Source organism: Mustela lutreola, chromosome 12 (genome assembly GCF_030435805.1).
Source record: "Mustela lutreola isolate mMusLut2 chromosome 12, mMusLut2.pri, whole genome shotgun sequence".
NCBI lineage: Eukaryota > Metazoa > Chordata > Mammalia > Carnivora > Mustelidae > Mustela > Mustela lutreola.
Window position 1 is genome coordinate 48,199,892 of NC_081301.1, and position 21,331 is coordinate 48,221,222.

A 21,331-nucleotide genomic window follows, 5' to 3' on the forward strand; every position below is an offset into this window, starting at 1 on the left:
TGCATTGCTAATTGTAAAGCATTTCTTCTAATCAGCAGCGAAGAATGCTTTTGTGATTGCTGGGGATTTTCTTACAGACCCATGTACTGTTCATTTCATAAGACAAGAAAAAGGTGGCTGAATCTCACCCTAATTACAAAGGCACTAATCACGTATAACCATATTTCTATTACTTTTTCCATGCAGATGGAAAAATAAAGTTCAGAGTTAAGGAAATACCTTTTTTTCTATTCTCAATTTCTCTTTGAGAGTCAATCACCACCAACTGCATTACAGATCAAAAGCAGCACGCTAAACCAAAATCTCTGAATGCAATCACTGATGGCACTCCAAACCCTACTGCATCAAAGTACTGTCACACACACTGACAAAACTGATTTTCTTTGGTGAAAGGGACATGTTTAATACACAAGTGTACACCTGAGCTTACCTGCTTTTCCCACAAAGATGTCAACAAGCGCAGAGTGACAGGTCTTAGTTGTGGAGTAGTTCCAAGAAGTTGGATCACTCGTAGAATTTGTCCTATACACACCTAGAAAATGTTGAAGAAACTTTGGTTTCTCAAATGTGAATGTAGGTAATCCCAAAGTGACCCCAACAATGTGAAAATCCCTTATCACAGAATAAAGACTGAAACAGAAGCCAACTACAATACAACCCATCTTCTCAGAGGTGAGGGGACAGTTTTGGGGAGGGGCTAGCTAGCAAACCTGGGGGCACAAGACCTTATCTCAGACAATAGCCAATGGGGAAAACTGGCTATTATATGATTTCAAAGAATTAATTCTTAAAATACCATAATAAATACTTCTGGCCCAACAAGAGAAACAGCAGTCATGGCAAAATTAAGGGCTCAAAATTCAATGTATCAGGCATGCCTCACTCTCTTATTTGTCCCCAGGCAAACTGTTTAATATACAAACCTTGTGAACACCAAGTGTAGGTAAAGTATACAAGATGTCATTATATAATACGGGTTCCAGCGGTCTTCCCAATTTGAACATTAAAACCGGAATCAGATTCGGTACCTAAAATGAATGTAAAGAATGTATTTGTTATGCCTTCAAAGGAAATAGATCTGTAATGCAATCATTATTTTGTTTTTCTTCAAAAGAATAATGGGAATACATATAACTTTGAAGACTTAAAAGAATGTTAGCTAGCCATTTGTTGTCAGCGGTAATTTCATAGTACAACTACTAGTCTCTCTTTTATAATGACCTGCCAATACCAATCAAAATAATTTTCTTTTTTTTTTAAGATCTTATTTATTTATTTATTTGTCAGAGAGAGAGAGAGAAAGACTGCGTGCACAAGCAGGCAGAATGGCAGGCAGAGGCGGAGAGAGAAGCAGGCTTCTCGATGAGCAAGAAGCCCGATGCAGGACCCGATCCCAGGACCCTGAGATCATGACCTGAGCCGAAGGCAGAGGCTTAACTGACTGAGACACCCAGGCATCCCCAAAATAGGTTTTCTTAAACAAGCATGACATTAACTCTCAGAAATACAAAAGTAGTTAAAATATATCCTGCTCCAAAGAAGTCTACAGTTCAAATAAGAAGCTAAAACACAGGATATATAAACAACAAATAACTGTACAGTGAAATTGTTATTCCAACATGAAATAAGTAAAATTAGTTATACTGTAAGGGGGTGGTTAATGAACAAAAATTCGTCTCCAGGGGTCCGTTTCAATCCCTCTACGAACACAATAAAAAGAGAAATGCAATTCATTTGTGGATCAAAAAACGTAATACTGCCAAGACAGCAATGTTTTCCAAATAGATCTACAGATTCAGCACAATCCCATCAAAATCCTAGCTGGCTTATTTGCCAGAATTGAAAAATTGATTCTAAAAATCGTGTGGAAAAGTAAGGGATCCCAAACAGCCAAACAATCTTAAAAAAGAACAAAGTTTGAGACTCAAACTTCTCAATTTCAAAATTCACTACAAAGCTACAGTAATCAAACATGTGTGGTAGCAGCAGTAACAATAAAAAAATATAAATCAATGATAAGCACCTGGATGGCTCAGTTGGTTAGGCCGCTGCTCAGGTCACATCAGGATTCTTGCTCAGTAGGGAGCCTGCTTCTCTCTCTGCCTCTGCCTGCCTCTCTTGTGTGCTCTCTCTCTTTCTCTCTCTCTCACACAAATAAATAAATAAAATCTTAAAAAAATAATGCAATGAAAAAAAAGTGAAACAGAACTCAGAGTCTAGGAGTAAATCCTTATATTCATCTTCTATTGATTTTTTATAAATATGCCAAGAAAAATGGAGAAAGAAGAGTCCCTGAAAAATGGTGCTGGATTTCAACAACTAGATATCCACATACAAAAGAATGGATCTGGGCCCCTTTCTCACACAACACATAAAAATTAACTCACAATAAATTTTAGACCCAAATGTAAAGGCTAACACTATCAAACTCTTAAAGAAAATATAATAGTAAATCTTTGTGACCTTAGATTAGGCAAAGCCTTCCTAGATATGACACCAAAAGCATGTGCATCTGAAGAAAAAAATATTTCTTCAAATTCAAAGTACTTGTCTTTCGAAGGACAGTAGAAAGAAAATGAAAAGACAACCCACAAAATGGGGGAAAATTTTTTTACAAATCGTCTAATAAGGGATACATATCCAGAATATGTAAAGAATTCTCATAACTCAATAATGAAAGGACAAATAACCCAATTTTAAAAGAGCAAAGGATCCAAAGAAGATAAATATTAATAAATACAGGTATATTCAACCATCATCAGCCATGACATAATTGCAAATCAAAAGCAGAATGACATACCATTTAATATCCAATAGGATCTATCATTTAAAAAAAGATAATAGCAAATGTTGGTAAGGATATGGAGAATATGAAACCATCATACACTCCTGGTAGGAATATAAAATGGTGCACCCCTTCAGAAAACAGTTTGGTAGTTTATCAAATGTTTAAACAGAATTACCATATGATCTGGCAATTCTACTTCTAGATATCTATCTACCCAAGAGAAATGAAAACATATCCACACAAAAAACTCCTACGTGAATGTTCAGAGCAACATAACTCACAATAGCCAAAAGTAGAAACAACCCAAGTTTCCATCAACTGATGAACTGATAAAGAAAATGTAGTGTAGTCATACAATGGAAATATTGTTCAGCCATAAAAAGGCAAAGGAACCTTGCAAACATCATGCCAAGTGTAAGAAGCCTGTCACAAATGACTACATATTATATGATTCCATTTACATGAAATGTCCAGAATAGGTAAATCTAAAGAGACAGAAAGTAATTGCTTAAGATTGAAAAGGTGTAGAGGGAAATGGGGAGTGATTGCTAATGGGTACAAGGTTTCTTGGGGGGGATAATGAAAATGTTCTCAAATTATTTGTAATTACATTTGCACAGCTCTGTGAATATACTAAGTCACTGAACTGTACATTTTGAATGGATGAATTATACAGCATATATAGAACATAAAGCATATGAATTATATCTTAATAAAGCTGTTTTTAAAACTTCAATTCAAAATCTACAAGTGAATACTTACTATAAGCCTATTAATGGCACAATGTAGCTCCAAAAAAAATTTTATTTTCCTTCCAGTGCATTTCACACTTTTGTTGTCTAAATTGTTAAATTTCCCCTATCTGCTGTAATCTTAGAAAGCCTATTCCTTCTAAGCTGAGGAAGACATCTACTTTAATTCACTTTCAAGAAGGAAGAAAAATCCTCTACTAACCTGCTAACCAAAAAGTAATGGTTAAACATTAATTCATTAATGAGCCTGACCATGATACACCATGGCAGCATTTGGAGCTATGTATGTAATGGCTGGACTCAGCACACAGGCAAAACTGATGTTTTTAACAAGTGTTGGGGCTCTATTAGAACAGAGGTTCCATCACCCTACCTTGAGCAAATGAAGGGAGACAAATTTTTGAACTGGCTTCTTATTCCCCATTTTAATTAAAAACAAAAGGTTATCTTAGATTGCATTGCCCAAGTTTCAATTACCCCTTCTGGTAAGATTTCTACTAAGACACTTTGACAGATTCTTAGTTCTGGGAAGGCAATCAGTACATTTACTGACATTTTATAAAATAGTGCATTTAGCTGTATGGTTTGAAACAACTGTTTTAATTATACTGTCAGAAAAGAAATAAAGTACTCTATTTATGTTGAAGAGCACAGGTTTTGTTGTTGTTGTTATTGTTTTTACAAGCCTCAGACTTAAAGAAGCATGATTGGGTGTTTATTGTTTCCTAGTGAGTTCATAAATGAAAAAACCTAAGTGAGAATATTTTACTGTACCTATATTAAACTTAATACAGTTCAAAGGCTATTATATCCCAAAGTAAATTGTCAAAAGCCAATGGGAAAAACAAAATAGGTGGAAACACAAATATATACATATGGAAAATATTTTTTGCATAAAGTATGAACTGTTGTTTTCCTAATGAAGTTACATAAGTATTGATTGACTTACTTGAGATGTAATTATGTACTATTGATTCCTCTGCTTTTTAAAACATTTTATTTATTTGAAAGAGTGAGAGAAAGAGAGAGAACAACTGGGGGTAGGGGTAGAAGCAGAAGCAGACTCCCCACTGAACAGGGAGCCTGATGCAGGACTCAATCCCAGGACCCTATGATTATGACCTGAGTCAAAGGCAGACACTTAACTGACTAAGCCACCTAAGCACCCAATTCCTCTGCTCTTGAGCATTCCACTGTGAGGCAGAAAAAAGAGAATAAATTCTCTAACTTTAAATTTTTAAAATAAGCTGGAAAGTGCACTATAATTCAGTCTCCTGATCTTCTGGTTTCAGAAAATTCTATGCTTTTGCTTCCCTCCTTCAGAATTCAAGTCAATGAAAAACAATTGACTTAGAATGATGGGAGTGGTGCCTGGGTGTCTCGGTTGGTTAAGCCCCCAAATCCTGATTTTGGCTCAGGTCTTATCTCTGGGCTGTGAGATCAAGTCCTGTGTGGGGCTCCCTGGTGGGCATGGAGCTGCCTTAAGATTCTCTCCCTCTGCCCCTAACTCTCTCTCCCTCTTAAAAAAATTTAAAAAAAAAGTTTAGTTTAGAATGATGGGATTATTAAAGAGCTCCCCCACCCCTGCTGTAAGACTAGTAGCAGATTCCTCAGCAGAAATCATATAGGCAGAAGGGGATGCTAGGTAAGATATTCAAAGTGCTGAAAGGGGAAAAAAAAACAAACAAACCAGGAATATTATAACCAGCAAAACGTTCTTTCAAAGTGAAAAAGAAATACTTTTTCAAATAAACAAAACCTGAGGGAGTTCACCCATTACAACTGCCTTTCAAGAAATGTGAAAGGAGGGCACCTGGGTGGCTCAGTGGGTTGAAGCCTCTGCCTTGGGCTCAGGTCATGATCCCAGGGTCCCGGGATCAAGCCTTGCATTGGGCTCTCTGATCAGCAGGGAGCCTGCTTCCTCCTCTCTCTCTGCCTGCCTCTCTGCCTACTTGTGATCTCTGTCTGCCAAATAAATAAATAAAATCTTTAAAAAAAAAAAAAAAGAAAATGTGAAAGGAAACCCTTCAAGTTGAAATTAAAGGCTATTAGCAACAGAAAAGCTTATCAAAGTATGAAATCTCAGTGATAAAGGTAAATAAAGAGAAGAACACAGAATACAATAATACTGTAATGACAGTACATAAATCACTTTAAATTCTCATATGGGAGTTAAAAGGCAAATGTATAAATGACAAAGCTATAAAAATATGTCAATGGATACACAATACAAAAAGAGGTGATTTGTGACAACAATAACAAAATGTGGGGAGAATAAAAAGAGCTTCTATATGTAGCAGAAGTTAAGTTGTTAACAGATTATAATACACTGTTACAGCTGTAAGATGTTTTCTATAAGCCCCATGGTAAACACAAACAAAATACCCACAGAAGATACAAAAAAAAGATAATGGGTAAGGAGTCAAAGCATGTCACTACAAAAAAACAATACTCAATGAGCCACAAAGTAAGATAGCAACAGAGGAAATGAGGGACAAAAAGCTGTAAGAGCAGGGCACTTGGGTGGCTGTCACTTAAGTGTCCAACTCTTGCTTTCAGCTCAGGTCATGATCTCAGGGTTCTGAGATCAAGCTGGGCATTGGGCTCCCTGCTCAACTGCAAGTCTGCTTGAAGATTCTCTCCCTCTCCCTCTCCGCAAACTTGCTCTCTTTTTCTCAAAAATAAATGAGTACTTTTTTTTTTTTAACAAAGGCTGTAAGACTCAGAAAATAATGAACAAAATGGCAATATTAAAGCTTTCTCTATTTGTGATCACCTTAAATGTAAATGGGTTAAACTCCCACTTCAAAATATAGAGAGGCTGACAGGATAAAAACCAAGATACAAATATATGCTGACTACAAAAGATTTACTTCACATTTAAGAACACACACTGGCTAAAAATGAATGGGTAAAAGAAGATATTCTAAGCAAATGGTAACCAAAAGAGAGAAAGGACAGCCATATATTCATACCATATGACAAATACTTTAAGTCAACAACTATCATGAGAAATGAAGATGTTATGATAAAAAAGGGTCAATTCACCAGGAAAATAATTGTAAATATATAAGTATCCAACATCAGAGCAATATATGTAAGCCCAAATATACAAAGCAAACATTTATAGAACTAAAGGCGGGAAAGATAACAACATAAGAGATTTCATCACTCCACGTTCAATAATGGACAGAACATCCTGTCAGAAGATGAATAAAGGAACAGAGGATATGTATACTATCACCAATATACCTAATAGACATATACAAAACATTCCACCCAACAGCAGCAAAATACAAACTCTTTTCAGGTACGCATGGAATACTCTCCAGAACAGATCACATGTTAGGTCACAAAATAACCCTTAACAAATTTAAGAAAACTGTAGGGCACCTGGATGGCTTAGTCGGTTAAGTGACTGCCTTCAACTCAAGTCATGATCTCAGAGTCTTGGGATCCAGTGCCCCCATTGGTTTACCTGTTCATCGGGGAGTCTGCTTCTACCTCTCCCTCTCCCTCTGTCACTATCCCTGCTTGTGCTCTCTGTGTCAAATAAATAAATAAAATCTTTTTTAAAAAGTTTAAGATTGAAATAATACCAAGTATCTTTTCTCACCAAAACTAAATGAGACTAGCAATCAATAAAAGGAAGAAAACAGAAAAATTCACAAATGCATGGGAACTAAACAACACACTCTTGATTAATCAAAGAGCGAAAGAAAAAAAATCTAAAAGGAAATTTTAAAATATTTTGAGACAAATAACAATGAAAACACAAGATACCAAAACTTATGCGATGCAGTAAAAGCAGCACTAGGAGGGAAGTGTGTAGCAGTAAGAATCTACATTAAAAAAGAAAGGAGATCTTAAATTAACTTTGTACCTCAAGAAACCAGAAAAAGAATAAACCAAACCAATGGTAGCAGAAGAAAGGAAATAAACATAAAAGCAAAAATAAATGAAATAAAAAATGGGGAAAAAATAAAATTAAGAGTTGGTATTTGAAAAGGTCAGGAAAATTGACAACCCTTCATCTAGAATAAGAAAAAGAGAAGATACAAATAAATTCAGAAATGAAAGTGAAGAAATTACAACCTGTGCCCCAAAAAACAAAAGGATGTAAGAGCTAACTATATACAATTATACTACAACTGAATAACCTAGAAGAAATGGATAAATTCCTAGAAACATACAACTTACCAAGAATGAATCATTAACTGAAAATCTGAACAGACTGATAACAAAAAAGACTGAATCAGTAACCAAAAACCTCCCAACATAGAAAAGCTCAAGAGCAGATGGCTTCACAGGTGATTTCTACCAAACATTTAAAGATGAATTAACATGGGGCGCCTGGGTGGCTCAGTGGGCTAAAGCCTCTGCCTTCGGCTCAGGTCGTGGTCCCAGGGTCCTGGGATCAAGCCCCGCATCAGGCTCTCTGCTTGGCAGGGAACCTGCTTCCCCCTCCCTCCGCCTGCCTCTCTGCCTACTTGTGATCTTTGTCAAATAAATAAATAAAATCTTTAAAAAATTTAAAAAAAGAGATGAATTAACACCAATCTTTCTTAAACTCCTGCCAAAAAACTGAAGAGGTGGGAATACTTCCAAAATCATTTCATGAAACCCTACCATTACAATCATACCAAAACCAAAGACACTACAAGAACAGAACATTACATGCCACTATCCCTTAAGAACATGGATACAAAAATCCTCAAACTATTAAGCAACAGAATTCCTTTAAAAGGATCACATACTGCAACCAAGTGGGATTTATTCCTGAGATGCAGGAATGGTTCAACATACAAAAATCAATCATGTTACAAACTACATTAGCAGGATGAAGGATAAAAATCATGATCATCTCAATATATATAGAAAAAACATTTTGACAAAACCCAACACACTTTCATGGTAGAAACATGTACTAAACTAGAGATGGAAGGAAATTACCTCAACACAATAAAGGCTCTATATGAAAAGCCTACTGGTAACAGTATACTCAATGGTAAAAACCTGAAAACTTTTCCTTTAAGGTCAGGAACAAAGCAGGAGTGCCCACTTTGGCCATTTCTATTCAACATAGTACTGGAAGGGTTGGGTCCCCCAAAACTGGGTACCCCAATAATGGGTCCATGATTAAAGGAGCGAGACTGATACAAAGCGAAGGTCACACAAAGCTTTATTTCTTGCCAGGCATCAGGAATCAGACTGACCATCAAACAGACCGGTCGGGGCCATCCCTCACAGAGGAGGACCCCTCCCTGCTTTCCAGACTAACTTTTATAGAGCAAAGGCCATGTGGTCGGGCCTGGCCACACACAGGTGGCCAATGAGATTGTAACACATACAGGAAACTCCACAGTGAGCTAGGTGACTAACTGAATTACAATTTACCCTAGCAGACATTTGAACCAGCCTATCACCTAGTTCAGAATTGGCACCCAAAAGGTGCCCAAAGCAGGGGCCCATACTCCTTGGTAGCTAGGAGACAGTAAGCACCCCCACTGATTGAATACCTCCACCTGGCCTGACCCACCCTTGTATTTAGAATTTGTTACCTGGGACTGGTTTCCTGGACTTGCTTTTACATAAGTTCTGGGAGAGGGGGGGAGACACAATTTAAGTTTTACAACAAAATGGCAATTCATCCATTCAACCGGGGTGGGGCCGCTCCGGCTGAATAGGCCCTTACAGAAGTACTAGCCAGAGCAATTAGGGAGAGAAAGGAAAAGAGGAAGAAAGGAAGAGAGGAAGGGACAGAGGAATGGAGGGAGGAAGGAAAAAAAGGAAAGAAGGAAAGAAATAAAGATCATCCAAATCAGAAAGTTCACAGATGACATGATATTACATGCAGAAAACCCTAAGGATTCCACCACAAAAGTTAGTTACAACTAATAAATGAGGGGGAGAAACATAATAAGAGAATTTAGAAACGTTGCAGGATTCAAAATGAACATTTAAAAAAACTGATTGTGTTTTCATAAACTAATAATGAACAATCCAAGAAGGAAATTAAGAAAACAACCCCATTTGCAATAGCATCAAAAACAATAAAGTACTTGGGGATAAACTAGTGAAGTGAAAGACTTGTATCCTGGAAACTACAAAGGACTGCTTAAGTTAAAGACACAAATAAATAGAAAAATATTTTACATTTATGGACTGAAAAACTATTGTTAAAATGTACATAACACCCGAAGCAATCTACTGATTCAGTGCAATCAATCCCTATCAAAATCCCTGTTGGGTTGGCGGTTCTGGGAGTGCAGGAGGAACAACAGAAATGACTGCAGGGGCCCCATCTCCCAGTCCCCTCCCACCCCCTTCCTTAACCCTAGACTCTCCCACCAAAAGGGTGTATGCCCAGGTCCCATCTCCATAGGTAACCAGATACCTATGCTGGAAACAGGAGTATCAGGAGTCCTCACCCCATACCTTCCGATCACCAAATATGGATGTGAGCCCATGCCCTGCCTTGGCCCAATAAAAGACCCCCGCCAACTCCCTCCCACTGTGACTTCCCCCACTCCCCTTTCCAGAGTTGAGGAACCTCGCCCAAGGGTGCCCACCTCCTCCCGGCATGACTTTCCTAGCTCCCCTTCTCCTGAGCCCTGAAACTTCGCCGGAGAGTGCCTTAATAAATCTTGCCTTGCACCCACTTTGCCTGGTGTTATGTTTACCTCACCTGCGAAACTTTACAATCCTGATGACATTTTTTGCACAACAGAAAAAATAATCATAAAAATCGCATGAAACCACAAAGCCAAAACAATATTGAGAAATAAATAAAACTGGGTACCTCACATTTCCTAACCTCAAAACTTATTACAAAGCTACAGTAATCAAAACAGTGTGATCTTAGCACAGAGGAAAAGAGACCAATGGAATGGAATAGAGAGCCTAGAAATAAATCCATGTAAGTGTGGTCAATTAATTTATTACAGAAGAGACAAGAAAATACAATGGAGAAAGGATGGTCTCTAGAATAAATGATGCTGGCTTAACTGAGTATCTGCAAGAAAAAGAAGGACAATGGACCCTTGTCTTACACCATACACAAAAATCAACTCAAAATGAATAAAAGACTTAAACACAAAACCTAAAACTATAAAACTCCTAGAAGAAAACATAGGGGGAAAACTTCCTAACATTGGTCTTGGCAATGACTTCTTGGATGTGACACCAAAACAACAGGTGACAAAGGCAAAAACAGACAAGTGGGACTACATCAACCTGAACAGCTTCTGTGCAGCAAAGCAAACAAGCAGAGTTTTAAAAAAAGAAAAAAAAGAGAGAAAGGTAACCTACAGAATGGCAGGAAATACCTATAAACCACATATCTGGTAAGGGCTTAATATCCAAAATATGAGGAACTTTTATAACTCAACAAAAACAAATAAAAATAACCCAATGAAAAAGTGAACGAAGGAGCTAAACATCTTCCAAAGCAGACATACCGATGGCCACAGGCCCAGGAAAAGATGCTCAGCATCACTCATCACCAGGGAAATGCAAATCCAAACCCAATCAGCTAGACCACCTCACACCTGTGGGGATGGGCATTATCCATAATAGAAATTCACATGTATTGGTGAGGATGTGGGAAGACGGGAACCCTTGTGCACTTTTGGTGGAATGTAAAATGGTGTGGCCACAATGAAAAATAGCATGGAAGCTCCTCAAAAAAATTAAAAATAAAACCAACATATGATCTGGCAATGCCACTTCCAGGAAATTCAGAACAAGGACTTTTAAAATATACTGACAAGAGTCCATTAACTGTACGGTTGCTTTTAGGTACCTGTTCTAAAACGATGGTCTCTCTATTGAAATACAAACAAATCTTTCTCTAATATTTTAAGAAATATAAAGAGACTGTTTAACTTGTTTAATTTGGCACTGCTAGTTAGATTTTATTTATTTGAGAGACAGAGAAAGTACCAGCAGAGAAAGGGACAGAAGGAGAGGAAGAAGCAGACTCCCTGCTAGAGCAGGGAGCCTGATGTGGGGCTCCATCCCAGAACCTGAGATCAATACCTGAGCCGAAGGCAAGCACCTAACCAACTGAGTCACCCAGGTGTCTCTGGCACTGTTAGTTTTCATAATGAAACACACCCAGGGACTTTTAAATAATATTTCAAAGAGGGGCACCTGGGTGACTCAGGTGGTTCAACTTCTGCCTTCGGCTCAGATGATAATCTCAGGGTCCTGGGATTGAGCCCCACATTGGGTTCCATGCTCAGCAAAGAGTCTGCTTGAGGATTCTTTCTCCCTCTCCCTCTGACCTTCCCCCTGTTCATGTTGTCTCTCTCAAATAAATAAATGAATAAATCATTAAAAATTTTTTTCAAAGAATTGCAGTCTTTCAAAAGAATTGAAATCGGGATCTAGAAGAGGTATTTGCACTCCCATGTTGATTACAGCATTATTCACAATAGCCAGGAGAAGGAAACAACCTAACTATTAATTGACGAAAAGATAAAGACAATGTGATCTACACATACAATGAAATATCATTCAGCCTTAAAAGAAAGGAAATCCTGTCACATGATACAGTATGGATGAATCTTGAGGACATTATATGTGAAACAAACCAATCATAGATGGACAGATACTGCAGGATTCCACATTTATACCAGGTATCCAAAGAAGGCAGTCTTAGAAGAAGAAAATAAAATAATGATTGCCAGAGAACCTGAGGATAGGAGGAAACAGGGAGCTGCTGTGGGTACACGGTCTTACATGATGAAAATTTCTACACAACACTGTACCATATACCCAACATTTCGCTAAGAAGGTATATTTCATATGTTTTTCATACCCTAATTTTTAAAAAATCAAGGGGTTGGTTTTTTAACAGTCAGAAGAGTGTATGTTAAGTTCTTTTGGTTAAACAACTTTATTTTGGGTGGGGGAGGGGCAAAGGAAGGGGAAGAGAGAGAATCTCAAGCAGACTCCACACCCAGTGCGGAGCCCAACATGAGGCTAGATCTCACAACCCTGAGATCACGACCTAAGCTGAAATCAAGAATTAGACCCTTAACCAACTGAGCCACCCAGGTGCCCCTCTTTGGGAAATGTTTTTCTAAGGGCACCTGGGTGGCTCAGTCAGTTAAGTGTCTGCCTTCAGCTCAGGTCATGATCCCATGGTCGTGGGATCGAGTCCCGCCCATATTGGGCTCCCCATTCAGTGGGGAACCTGATTCTCCCTCTCCCTCTATTTGTACACTCTCTCTCTGTCAAATAAATTAATCTTAAAAAAAAAAAAAGAAGAAGAAGAAAATTTTAAATCCCTGTGCATGTTTCATTATCAAAACTAACAGTGCCAGAGTCACCTGGGTGCTCACTTGGTTACGATGGAAGTGAGGCCCAGACGGTTCACAAAGTTAGTTGGTGGAGTCCATGTCTCAGCTCACTCCTCCACTCTACTTGGCAGAGCGAAAGCAATCAGAGATTCCAGACTATCTATAACAGGATAAAGAGCTATCGAGTAAGACTTCTCCCTGTAATTAGACAAAACATACAGGGGAAAACAAGCTGGAGAGACATAAACCAGCATAGCCCAGGAGTCAATCATATAAAGAACAGAATATAAAAATTTAACTCTGGATTCCATGAAAAACATCCACGTTGGGAACACTGTATGAGGTTACACAGAAAGCAGCCTGGTCCCTCAGACAGTTCTGTAATGAAAATCATGAGAAGTGCTCTCTGCTTCTAAATTATGAGGAAGCAAAAGGGCTTTGCTAGTCACCTTAGTCATCAGATGGGAGAATATATAATTAATGTTTACAACTATCCCTCTTTTTTTAAAGGAATGAGATAGCTCGTACTTTACGACTATATAAAAGATACAGTAATAAATTAAAATCCACAGAAATAAAGATACTAAGTGGAAAGAAATAATTTAAGATGTGGTCATCTAGGCAAAAATCCAAAGTAATATCCGGTTTTCTTTAACTTTTTAGACTTAGGTTTTACAACACTAGATCTGAGGCACACAGGTACATTCCCAGTTTATATTTTATTTATGTCCTTCGATGAGATAAATGCTGAACCATCTTTGTGTAAGACTTTCTGCTGTGGAAAAAAAGGAAGTAAATTCTGTGCACACAAGTGTATTTGCCATTTATAAAACAGTGGGAAGAAAACAGTATCATTAAGTCGAAGAACTACATTTTTATACATCAAAGAATAAATATACTTGAATGGCACATACAAATAGAAACATAAATGCATTCTTTAATATTTTAACACTGAAAGAAACTTTTAAAAATTATTTATTCTGGGGCGCCTGGGTGGCTCAGTGGATTAAGCCGCTGCCTTCGGCTCGGGTCATGATCTCAGTGTCCTGGGATCGAGCCCCGCATCGGGCTCTTTGCTCAGCGGGAGCCTGCTTCCTCCTCTCTCTCTGCCTGACTCTCCACCTACTTGTGATCTTTCTCTCTGTCAAATAAATTAATAAAATCTTTAAAAAAAAAAAAAAAAAAAAAAAAAATAAAAATTATTTATTCTACAATTAATGTACATAATAGTGTATTATGCTTTGAATATTAGTTCATTCCACTTTCCCTACTTACTTGACATAACGGCTTATGGTTTTGGCTTATTATTTAAATAATACCTTGGAAAGCAGTCCATTGACGAAATGGTGAAAAGCTAATAATTTCTTTCACTGATAAGGAAACTGCAGGCATGGAGCAACGTCAAAGAAATGCAAACAGTACAATGTTATTCTTCTGTGATTCAAATTATATTTATAGCATAACCTAATTAATAACCGGCCTCAGGTCTTGAAATTTAACATTTGAGAGTCAAACAAGGCCAAGGGAAGAAATCTGTCTAGAATAATGAAGGCCCCTACTGGGCACTCTTCTATTTGTGATTCTCTCTAGCCTTATTCCAGTCCAGGGAGAGCATCTGATCTACACGGACTCCCCTACTTCTACACCTAACATCTACTGAACAGCTACTGTGAACACTCTCCTAAACATTTTATAGAAAATCATGATTATCATGGTGTTTCAAATGGCAAAAGTGAATCTCATGAAAGCCAGATAATTTGTGCAAGCTAACAGGGCTGGCACATGCTGTAGTTAGGCCTGGACCAAAGCCACAACCTCCAAAGCCCATGTACATGTCACTCTGCCTTGCAAAAAGCAGGGATAACATCTTCTTCTCCTTTGTATCTCTGATTCACAGCATACTATAAAATGATTTCAGAAAGCATAAACTATTCCTAATTTACCTGCTCTGATTCCACTCAGCAAGATGGATCTTGTAATAGTGTTAGTTATTTGATTCTATAAACAATTATTTTAAAAATACCACTTGCAAAGTAAAGGATTTAAGGATAGTAACTCTGACCAAATTAACATAGAATTAGGAAATATATCTACTGGGTAAATGTTAGCAGGATATCAAAATATTACCAGCACATCCATCAGAATTTGAAGTAAGAAGTTACAGTACATAGAAAATCAGGTCAACAACACAGAAGCTCCAAGTATGGAAAAACAGGAGAAATATCACTAGACCAGAAGCAGATAAAGTCAAGTATCAAATCACTTAAGGAGTTTTAAATCCTAGGAGAAAAGAAATGTGATTTTTCTCTACCTAAACTGGATCTCCAGGTTAGTCTCTTAGCCACCTGATTCTTCATTATCTCTCAGAGTTGGGGACAATTCATATTTTTAGAAAATGGTATAAAGAAAACTTAAGTTAAAAAGTAATGGTTAGTCACATAACTAACACACAACCACCGGTGGGAAAAAGAAGTATAACCACCATTAATTTTTTTCGATTGCTAACATTTTGACAATTCTATAAATGGTAAGTATAATGACTGAATTCCTTTAAGCATAAAATTTCCTTCCTGAGCAAAACAAAACAAAGTAGGTTTTACATTTCTATCATGATGAGATCTAAATCTTTGTTGGGCTGACCAGCAGAACAGAAGTTAAAAGCCAATGTCCTTTATGTATAATGTGTCTATTTTTCCTTTCAATTAGGTGCAGTTAATTTCTACTGTTGCATCCATCACTGGCAATGTGTTTTACATCAGAACTGGAAGACCGAGTCTGAATGCCCTCCAATAATTAAATATAGCTCAGTTAGGTGAGCACTTATGTAGTAAAAATAGAGAAAGTCAATGCTTTTGAATTTAGTAAAATAGTAAATTGCTCAAAGATCCCAAAGCTATGAAAGTGAGGTCATGCCAACAATTTATTGGGATATGAAAAACTATGGACTGACCATGTAAATGGGGAGCCATCCATACTACATTTGAGAAAAAAAAACAATTAAATGGCCAACACAAGTTGGCTGAATATGAAGTATGACTCTAATCATCCCTCTTCTTCAATGACAAAAAATCCTTTGAAGATTAAGTAAGTGGTAAATATCTTATCACTGTGAATTTCATATAAGGGCCGTAGTCTCAAATAAAAGACTGACCATGAAATAGGGTCTGCACGAATAATGGTAAAAAAATGACCTTCTTAGAATGCTTTATTAGTCAAGAAGGTTAACACCCAGGATGAAATGAAATTAAAGAAAGAGGCCAGTAACATAAAAAAGGATTGATTTAAATTTCTTGCAACAATGAATAAGAAGACTGATTCCACTGCTTGGAGTAGATAGTGGACCATTAAGGAATGAAACAAAACAGACTCAGCAAACTCCTATCGTGCATGATCTCTACATTAAGAAAATTGTTAGACTAGAAAGATAAAATGAATGTTAGAAGAAAATGATGGTAACATTCATGATAGAAGCAGACAGTGCAAACAAAGAGGGAAAAAAAAAAGATTGATCCATGAATGGTGATAGAAAAAATGGTTAATAGGGAGGAGGGATCCTAACACGTGACTACGCAGGAAAAAAATTCCAGATGGATTCAAAAATTAAAATCAGAGAGAAATAATCATTTAAGAAACCATTTACATGCCACTACTAAGAGTTAAAACAATGAAAGACTACTAAGGTGGATACAATTTAAGAAGAATATTCCAAAACTAAAAAGAGCTGCTGAATTTAAACCCATGTTTGCACAACAATAAATTCAATAACAGTTAAAAGATAAAGATAAGGAAATCTCTCAAGGAGTGAAAAAGTAGAGCGAGGGCAATAGGGGAAGAAGATAAGAAAATTATGAGATCCATATAGGAATTCAGGATCCAAATAAGAGAATTTCCAGAAAGAAAAAAACACAGTCAGTAGAGGGAAAGAAATTAACAACAATATAATGAAAAACATTCCCCAGAATTCAAGGACTTGAATTTCCAAATTTAAAAAAGCCACCAATTATCCAGCCCAACACATGAAAATGGAAAGAGCCCAAAAGTCCACTGACTGAAGAACGGATAAAGTGTGTGTGTGTGTGTGTGTGTGTGTGTGTGTGTACACACCATGGAATATTATTCAGCCATTAAAAAGAACGAAATCTTAAAATGATGTGGATGGAGCTAGAAAGTATTATGCTAAGTGAAATAAGTCAGTTCAGAAAAAGGCAAACAGCATATGATCTCACTCATAAGTGCATTTAAGAAACAAAACAGGTGAACATGGTGGGAGTGGGGAAAGAAGAGGCAAACCAGGAAACAGACTCAACTATAGAGAATAAACTGAGGGTTGCTGAGAGGAAGTGCACGGGTGTGGGGGGGTAGATAAATAGGTGATGGGGATTAAGGACATTTGTTGTGAGGAGCACCAGTTGCTATAGGCAGGTGATGAATAACTAAATTCTATACCTCAAAGTGTATATAGTTTCAATATATAACTATATACAGTTAACACTATATGTTAACTAACTGGAATTTAAATAAACTAAAATAAATACACACACACACACACACATATATATATGCACATAATATATATATATATATTTTATATATTTATAAGTTATATATATCATATATATAAATTATATTTTATATATATATTTTTTTTTTTTCACATCAAGGCACATCACCATGAAATTATCAAGTACCAGGGACAAAGAAGATCCTAAGAGCTTCCTAAGAGGAAAAATAAAAACAAAACTTAGTTCACATAGGGGTGCCTAAATGGCTCCGTTGGTTAAGCTTCTGCCCTTGGCTCAGGTCATGATCTCAGGATCCTGGGATCAAGCATCGCACTGGGCTCCCTGCTCAGCAGGGAGCCTGCTTATCCCTCTCCCCCCTGCTCATGCTCTCTCTCTCAAGTAAATAAAATCTTTAAAAATAAATAAATAAAATCTTCAAAATTAAAAAAAAAAATTGGTTCACATAAACATATACCCAGGAATTCAGTAAGCAGAATAACTGTGAATTTCTCTACACCGATATTATAAGCTATGGAAGAAAACAAGACAGATGGGGGGCAGGAGGAATGGTTTCTAACCCAGAATTCCACATCTAGCCAAACTAACCCAATACCTGCCACACAGGAAAGCACTAGTTTTTAGCTATTACACACACACACACACACACATGCTCACATGCACACACATAGAATTATCAACCAATTATTTGATATTCTAAACAAAGAATGAACAAATTCTTAGGATGCAGATTCCTTTCCCACAAAATATGGGCAAAATACATAAATCTAAATCTCAGAGAGAATAAAACAAATCTAGCATCAATAAGAACTTTAAATCTCACTATTAATTTTTAAAACTAAAAATAAGTTTTCCTTCCATTTCTATTTTTTGGAACAGTTTCAGGAGAATAGGAATTAGTTCTTCTTTAAATGTTTGGTAGAATTCCCCCGGAAAGCCGTCTGGCCCTGGGCTTTTGTTTGTTTGGAGATTTTTAATGACTGTTTCAATCTCCTTACTGGTTATGGGTCTGTTCAGGCTTTCTATTTCTTCCAGATTGTCAAATTTATTGCCGTAGAGTTGCTCATAGTATGTTCTTATAATAGTTTGTATTTCTTTGGTGTTAGTTGTGATCTCTCCTCTTTCATTCATGATTTTATTTATTTGGGTCCTTTCTTTTTTCTTTTTGATAAGTCGGGCCAGGGGTTTATCAATTTTATTAATTCTTTCAAAGAACCAGCTCCTAGTTTCGTTGATTTGTTCTAACTTCCAAACTCATTCTATGAGGCCAGGATCACCTTGATCCCAAAACTAGACAAGGATCCCACCAAAAAAGAGAGCTATAGACCGATATCCTTGATGAACACAGATGCAAAAATACTCAACAAAATACTAGCCAATAGGATTCAACAGTACATTAAAAAGATTATTCACCACGACCAAGTGGGATTTATTCCAGGGCTGCAAGGTTGGTTCAACATCCGCAAATCAGTCAATGTGATACAACACATCAATAAAAGAAAGAACAAGAACCATATGATACTCTCAATAGATGCTGAAAAAGCATTTGACAAAGTACAGCATCCCTTCCTGATCAAAACCCTTCAAAGTGTAGGGATAGAGGGCACATACCTCAATATCATCAAAGCCATCTATGAAAAACCCACCGCAAATATCATTCTCAATGGAGAAAAACTGAAAGCTTTTCCGCTAAGGTCAGGAACACGGCAGGGATGTCCATTATCACCACTGCTATTCAACATAGTACTAGAGGTCCTAGCCTCAGCAATCAGACAACAAAAGGAAATTAAAGGCATCCAAATTGGCAAAGAAGAAGTCAAATTATCACTCTTCGCAGATGATATGATACTATATGTGGAAAACCCAAAAGACTCCACTCCAAAACTGCTAGAACTTATACAGGAATTCAGTAAAGTGTCAGGATATAAAATCAATGCACAGAAATCAGTTGCATTTCTCTACACCAACAGCAAGACAGAAGAAAGAGATATTAAGGAGTCAATCCCATTTACAATTGCATCCAAAACCATAAGATACCTAGGAATAAACCTAACCAAAGAGACACAGAATCTATACTCAGAAAACTATAAAGTACTCATGAAAGAAATTGAGGAAGACACAAAGAAATGGAAAAATGTTCCATGCTCCTGGATTGGAAGAATAAATATTGTGAAAATGTCTATGCTACCTAAAGCAATCTACACATTTAATGCAATTCCTATCAAAGTACCATCCATCTTTTTCAAAGAAATGGAACAAATAATGCTAAAATTTATATGGAACCAGAAAAGACCTCGAATAGCCAAAGGGATATTGAAAAAGAAAGCCAACGTTGGTGGCATCACAATTCCGGACTTCAAGCTCTATTACAAAGCTGTCATCATCAAGACAGCATGGTACTGGCACAAAAACAGACACATAGATCAATGGAACAGAATAGAGAGCCCAGAAATAGACCCTCAAATCTATGGTCAACTAATCTTCGACAAAGCAGGAAAGAATGTCCAATGGAAAAAAGACAGCCTCTTCAATAAATGGTGCTGGGAAAATTGGACAGCCACATGCAGAAAAATGAAATTGGAACATTTCCTTACACCACACACAAAAATAGACTCAAAATGGATGAAGGACCTCAATGTGCGAAAGGAATCCATCAAAATCCTTGAGGAGAACACGGGCAGCAACCTCTTCGACCTCTGCCGCAGCAACATCTTCCTAGGAACAACGCAAAAGGCAAGGGAAGCAAGGGAAAAAATGAACTATTCGGATTTCATCAAGATCAAAAGCTTTTGCACAGCAAAGGAAACAGTTAACAAAATCAAAAGACAACTGACAGAATGGGAGAAGATATTTGCAAACGACATATCAGATAAAGGACTAGTGTCCAGAATCTATAAAGAACTTAGCAAACTCAACACCCAAAGAACAAATAATCCAATCAAGAAATGGGCAGAGGACATGAACAGACATTTCTGCAAAGAAGACATCCAGATGGCCAACAGACACATGAAAAAGTGCTCCATATCACTCGGCATCAGGGAAATACAAATCAAAACCACAATGAGATATCACCTCACACCAATCAGAATGGCTAAAATCAACAAGTCAGGAAATGACAGATGCTGGCGAGGATGCGGAGAAAGGGGAACCCTCCTACACTGTTGGTGGGAATGCAAGCTGGTGCAGCCACTCTGGAAAACAGCATGGAGGTTCCTCAAAATGTTGAAAATAGAACTGCCCTATGACCCAGCAATTGCACTATTGGGTATTTACCCTAAAGATACAAATGTAGTGATCCAAAGGAACACATGCACCCGAATGTTTATAGCAGCAATGTCCACAATAGCCAAACTATGGAAAGAACCTAGATGTCCATCAACAGATGAATGGATCAAGAAGATGTGGTATATATACACAATGGAATACTATGCAGCCATCAAAAGAAATGAAATCTTACCATTTGCGACAACATGGATGGAACTAGAGCGTATCATGCTTAGCGAAATAAGTCAAGCAGAGAAAGACAACTATCATATGATCTCCCTGATATGAGGAAGTGGTGATGCAACATGGGGGCTTAAGTGGGTAGGAGAAGAATCAATGAAACAAGATGGGATTGGGAGGGAGACAAACCATAAGTGACTCTTAATCTCACAAAACAAACTGAGGGTTGCTGGGGGGAGGGGGTTTGGGAGAACGGGGTGGGATTATGGACATTGGGGAGGGTATGTGCTTTGGTGAGTGCTGTGAAGTGTATAAACCTGGTAATTCACAGACCTGTACCCCTGGGGATAAAAATATATGTTTATAAAAAATAAAAAAAATAAAAAATAAATAAAAAAAAATAAAACTAAAAATAATATTCTCACATACTGAAGCTTAAAATATTTTAAATTATAAAATGTATGTAAAGATACAGTATAACAGACAGTCTCATATAATTCTGGAGGACTAAAATGTGAC

General features: G+C 37.2%; 1 protein-coding gene across 2 annotated transcripts in view; it reads right to left on the bottom strand.

Moving 5' to 3' along the window:
- The window catches only part of FOCAD (focadhesin), a 314,072-nt gene that overhangs the window by 162,830 nt on the left and 129,911 nt on the right, over positions 1 to 21,331 (bottom strand). For both annotated transcript variants that reach the window (XM_059143295.1, XM_059143296.1), the window contains 2 exons: positions 924 to 1,028; positions 431 to 532 (listed from right to left, as the gene is read on the bottom strand). In XM_059143295.1, coding sequence (XP_058999278.1) covers positions 431 to 532; positions 924 to 1,028 — 207 coding nt within the window. The remainder of the gene's footprint in view (positions 1 to 430; positions 533 to 923; positions 1,029 to 21,331) is intronic.